This window comes from Temnothorax curvispinosus, unplaced genomic scaffold (genome assembly GCF_003070985.1).
Source record: "Temnothorax curvispinosus isolate PA1 unplaced genomic scaffold, ASM307098v1 QBEX01004705.1, whole genome shotgun sequence".
NCBI classification, from domain to species: domain Eukaryota; kingdom Metazoa; phylum Arthropoda; class Insecta; order Hymenoptera; family Formicidae; genus Temnothorax; species Temnothorax curvispinosus.
Window position 1 is genome coordinate 1 of NW_020214485.1, and position 5,796 is coordinate 5,796.

A 5,796-nucleotide genomic window follows, 5' to 3' on the forward strand; every position below is an offset into this window, starting at 1 on the left:
CGTGAGCAAGGAATTTCCGAATCTTGGGATCTCTTTAAGGCTCTGGATTTGTAAAGATATCTCTTGGATTCCAAGAATTTTTCCGATTTACAATTGAATATTTTACATTTTCTTCGTTTTATTTAATTTCAAATAATTATGAATAATTTAAGAATACCAAATTGGTTGCGTTTCCTAAAAATTTTAGATTCATTATTTTTTACTATTTCTTTTTATCATTTTAGATCCGACATTTCTACACATTTATGGATTTCTAGATAAATTCTAAATCTCAAAGTTTTTAATAGAATTCTTATATAGCAGATAGTATGTTATTTTTATATTTCTAAACAGATCTATAATTTCCTTGTAGGTCTATTTCTAACAACTTTCAAAATTCTTGAAATTTCCAGATATTTGAAACCTTAAAATCTTGAACCACGTTACAAAATATCAATATTTCAGATTTTAAGATTAAAATTTATAAGTGACCTATATCAAAATTTTTAGGTACTGGTATTTTTTCTTCTTATATGTATATGGACTTCATCATGTTAGATTCATAATATCAAATTTTAAAGAAAAACTGGAAAATGTTTCACATCCAAACTGCTTTGCTAAAGTTTATAAAATATTACATAATTCGATTTGATCAATCTTCTTTCTATAATGATCTAAAAAAACCCAATAATTATGCTTTTAAATTCTTGGATTCTCAAATTTTCGGTGTCTGATATCCTGAGATTCTTAAATCCTTGATCCTGTAGACCCTTAGAGGTCCTAATACATAGACTTGTGTATTATTAATTGTGAATGAATACTGATATTAAGTAAATTCCTCCAGAAAAACTCTTCATTGCTTCTTATCAAACTTTAGCAAAATAACTAATCATCATCCTATATATATATACGCATACGCATATGTAAAATAAAAGAAATACTATTCTTCTGATCTAAACTTCTAAACTTTGTTCGAAAACGTGCTAATTAGTAAAAAAAAAAAAAAAAACAAGAAAAAAAGAACGCCACTGGATTACTAAATGACTGTTAATTATAGTCACGCTAGAAAAATAATGTAGCGAATATTAAGATGCAACAATGGCTAAAAGATGAGACTTTGTATTCTAATTGCATTGTTTGCACAAGCCCTAAAATTGTGTATGTATGTATATATATACGTATATAATCAATGAAATAATTATTATGTCCTCATATACATGTATAAAATAATTTTACGTTTTCTTCAAGATTTGTCTCTCAATAAATCATGGATATATGTATATGTTGTAAAGTTTTCTAATTACATCCTAGTAATGTGAGCAAGATCATGTAAACTAATTACCCATTATAAAATATAATTTTATAAAAATAAATAAATGATATTATTTAAAACAAACTAATCCATGTGTATATGAAAGTTATAAATATGTAAATCACAATTAACGTATTGACATAAATATAATATGTAATCTATGAAGAAAACTAAAACGTCCGTACTATTTAATGATGCATAAACCTGATTAAAGATTCTGTGAGAAATAACTCGGCATTCCCGGAATTTCGCGATCGCCGTAATTTCAAATGAACGGTTTTGAAGTAGCGAATCGATATTATACTAAAATAATTATAGTTTTGCTTACCAGCGAGAAGGGTCAGCGATATGCGCGCATGCTATTTTCTTAATATCTCCTTCCACTGCCGCCTCCTCCACCACCACCGCCACCACCCATGTTTCCACCTCCGAGAGAATTACCACCGTAACCACCTTGGTTTCCGTATCCGCCACCGCCACCGGAATTTCCGCCACCCATAGGCCCTGCAACATCGCAAGAAAAAAAACTACAGGTTAACAAAAACAATTATTTCTAAATTGCATAATGTGGTAATATTGTGCAAGGTATATAAAAGTACATTCCACATCGATAGATACAAAATGTACTACTCATTCGCAAAAAAAATTACACAACTTTGATAAAATTTTGTTAAATCATTACTTGTCACTAGATCGAGACAAAGAATTTTAATGTTTTAAATTTCAATAATTATGTAGATGATAGAGTTCAACAGAAAAAGAGATCAAGAAGGATCGTCATGTCGTTGATTTTTAAAAAGGAAAAGAACCTTGTCCGCTGAAGGGTGGTAACCATCTTGAGTCTCCGGACTGACGTCCGCTAGGACCCGAATTAATACCGTATGGCGCTGCTCTACCACCGGAATTGAAATTGTTGCGCACTGGACCACCCCCGTAACCCTGTTGATAACCACCACCGAAGTTGTCATTGCTCCAATTACCGCCGCTGTTGTAGCCACCCTGCCCGCTTTGGTTCCAGCCTCCTCCTCCTTTAAAACGCAACAATCAGCATCTTCTTTCAATACCTTTATCGCTCGAAATAATGAAATAATGTTATGCTCCTATTCCATCGACTTAGAGACAGTATCATCTTTTGTCTTTTTATTGCCTCTCGTGTAATAAGATCTTAATCAACAAGTACTTTGTAAAATTGTACCAGATTAATATAGAATTAAAGGCTAATTGTATTTTACTCTTTCTTGTGTTAATATTGGTTCATGTTCTATGAAACTTTGCTTACTCTAATAATTTTTATAAATAAGCCGTTGAAAATACAAATAGACCAAGCCACAGTTTCAAGTGAAAGAATGTAATGCATTAGAATAAAAATTGTAATGTGAAATAATAGTGACCGTAGAAAATTCTTATGTATTCTTTTAACGTATATAGTAGTAAATCTATTTGAATTGGAAAGTAAGAGTGTTTAAACAACTCTTTGAGTATTCAGTTCAAACATTTCCACACTTGGTCTGTATGTATTTACATCGCATCATACATCATTATTCTTTACAGATGCAAAGTCTTTGCACTGTAATTTGACCCTCGCATGACATCTCGACGAATTGTTAATGTTATTTAAAGCGTGTTGTATAAGAAAAAAAAACAGAAAGATATACATTTCACAATATTAGATCTGCTTGAGAAATTAATTTCAATAATTTCAATAAATTAAGAAAACTTTTTTAAGTCCACTCGCAGTTTTTTTTTTTTTCAGTACGTCGCGCGTCGTAGCCGATTTTTCAAATACGATGTTGTTAAAGAGCGACATTATCAATACGAGAATCAACTCGACTCTAAGAGGAATAAAGAGAGTAAAAGGAAAAGCTTGTCTGCAAACCTTTACCTTGATTCTGATTCTCCCAAGGTCCATTACCTCCCCAACCTCCTTGATTACCTCCACCGTATCCACCCTGATTACCGCCGTTGTTCCAGTCACTGCTGCCGCCACCGCTACCGCGTCCTCCCCAGCTACCGCCGCCCTGATTACCACCACGGGGTCCCCTGCCTACGCCTTGGCCACCGCGGCTGCCACCACCACTGCCGCCACCGCCTCCAGAAGCGGACGCCATTTCAGCTCTGCTTAAAGCCTGCAATAAGAATCATATTAATAAAAATACGAATCATTCATGTATTCAATTTAGTTTGATCTGCAGAAAATAAAGGAAAAAAATTGTAGCAAAATATTCTTATATGAAAACATATTAAGACAAAACATCTCAGGTATGAAAAACTACATGAAATATTTATTTTTCGATAATCTTAGTTAAATATATTTATATATAAAATGATGAGTTATGTGTATTGATGAAAGTGATCGGATAAAGAATAATACATAAATCTATACAAAAATGTAAGTACATATTTCTCCCATATTATTGAAATAAAAAATATTTTCCATTTCTAACAAAATTGATTTTTCGGTCAATGTTGATTGGACAATTTTTATTCAGTTAAATATCCCTTAAATCTTGAATATTTTATTAATATTTTATATAATGTGAAGACAAGACACATTTTTAAAATTTTATTTTAAAAAAACATGGAAAAAATTAGAAACACTGGAAAGAATAAAAAATTAACTCATCTTTTATGAACTTTTTCTCATGGATCTGTATCGTATTCTTCTTAAACAATAAATACATTTTGAAAATAAATATTCTCACCTTTTTGACGTCAACGTGTTTGCCGCGTATCTGATGATTACGCTGCAGACAGATTTTGTCGACAGGATCATAATCATCGAATTCGACAAAGCCGAAGCCGCGTTTCTTGCCAGTCTCTTTGTCAGTCACTATGCTGATCGAGTTTATGCTGCCGTAACTCTGAAAGTACTGCCTGAGGTCTTCCTCTTCATGATCGTCCTTCAAGCCACCTACGAAGAGTTTCTTCACGGTAGCCCCCGCTTCCGGCCGGCCAATTTCTTGCCTAGGGACTGCTCTCTTAGGCTCAACCACTCTACCATCTACTCTGTGAGGCCTGTAAAAGGTATTTGATTTTTGACAATCTTGCCTTCATACTTTCATATGCGAGATGAATAGAAGAATCGACTTATGTGAAGAAAAAAGATTTGTATCAAGTGTTTTTTATTCTTCTCAGTAAATAGATGCTTCTAAAATCTTGAATCTTTTTTTCTAATCCGTGTGAATACACCGGGCCAAGTAAGAACCAGCGCAGTCTTTTTTTTTAATATCTCGAATAAATCATTTTTTTTTACCTGGCGTTCTGAGCATCGTCCACCATGTGAGCACGAGAATAGGTGATGAAGCCAAAACCTCTCGAACGTTTCGTTTTGGGATCTTTCATAACCACCACATCCACTATCTCTCCCCATTGCTCGAAATGCTTCTTAAGCGAATCGTCCGTTGTTCTATAATCCAAGCCGCCAATGAACAGCTTCCTAACGTGTTCCGGCTCGTTTTTACCATCCTGAAGCATAGAACAATAACAATATTGTAAATTAAAGTTTCTTAATCATACAAAGTAATTATATATGATAATATATTGTTTCACACATGATAAATTTTATATATTGAGACTGTAGGTGGATCTTCAAAAAAGCCTTCTACATATCTAGATCTAACTGTATTCTTCTAATCATTGAAGCTAATGACTTCGATTAAGCAATACTTTAGCAAATTGCTGATTTTTATCAATTTATTATATCTCATTGTCTCTCTTTTTTTATTAACGCGAAAATTATTCATAACCAGCCTTTAAACATTTATTACCACATTTATACTCAGAAAACTTGAAATGTAAAAGTTAAAGTCTGGCGATGCAAATGTAGCGGTAATTGGATCAATTTCAGTCTTTTTATATACGAAATTTTCTCGAGTTGAGATTCCAACGCCAAAGTGATTACTCATGATGCAGCAATCGCCGTCTTTTTTTCGTAGTTTCCTTCTTGCTTATTCGGATTCAACCTACCCCGGATTTATCTCTAATCATTTCAGGACAATTTTCCATAAAATTCGGATCGCAAGTACGTCAAGCTTCGCGTCTGAAAGATATTTCGCGAGCTACAACGTACGTCCTCGCGACTTCGTGACGAAAAGCTCTCGACGTAGCCGAAGCTGCCGAAGTGCCATGGAACGGAACAGTGCAAGCGTCGAAGAGAGAAGCCGTAGCCGTCTCGCGATAACGGAATGGCGATATTGGCGGCGCAAATACTCACATCGTGCTCCATCTTCACCATTTTAAGGGACCTGAACAGGATTGCGCGTCCTGTGTAGCTTGTAAAACAGGAGGAAACGTAAGCCGACTTAGCCGACAGCGAACGACGGTAGAAACGACGCTACCACGATACGGACGATCGATTTTCACTCCTTGCGCGCACTCGCGTGAACCCCGGGCTCCGGGCGAGCCGGCCAACCACGTCCACGAACTACGTTAATCAATGCTGGTTGATCGGGGTTGGAGAGGGGAGCGTCCACGTTTTCACCACGTTGCGATTGACCACTCACAGC

General features: G+C 34.9%; 1 protein-coding gene across 1 annotated transcript; it reads right to left on the minus strand.

Annotated features, from left to right (window-relative positions):
- Positions 1–1,362: 1,362 nt before the first annotated feature.
- LOC112453811 (heterogeneous nuclear ribonucleoprotein A1, A2/B1 homolog) lies at positions 1,363–5,688 on the minus strand. The gene is made up of 6 exons (XM_025014770.1): positions 5,505–5,688; positions 4,545–4,756; positions 3,994–4,306; positions 3,174–3,417; positions 2,101–2,319; positions 1,363–1,795 (listed from the first exon to the last, which is right to left on the minus strand). Exons 1-6 carry the CDS (start codon positions 5,523–5,525, stop codon positions 1,659–1,661), a joined length of 1,146 nt encoding a protein of 381 aa, XP_024870538.1. The 5' UTR covers positions 5,526–5,688; the 3' UTR covers positions 1,363–1,658.
- Positions 5,689–5,796: the final 108 nt, after the last annotated feature.

What these genes read in the sequence shown, in the direction of transcription:
- LOC112453811 (XM_025014770.1), bottom strand. Translation starts at nt 5,525, where the DNA reads ATGGTGAAGATGGAGCACGAT. An exon ending in AACACGTTGACGTCAAAAAG is followed by an intron (nt 3,418 to 3,993) that starts GTGAGAATATTT and finishes TTCTTATTGCAG; the next exon opens with GCTTTAAGCAGAGCTGAAAT. An exon ending in ACCACCCTTCAGCGGACAAG is followed by an intron (nt 1,796 to 2,100) that starts GTTCTTTTCCTT and finishes GCGATGTTGCAG; the next exon opens with GGCCTATGGGTGGCGGAAAT.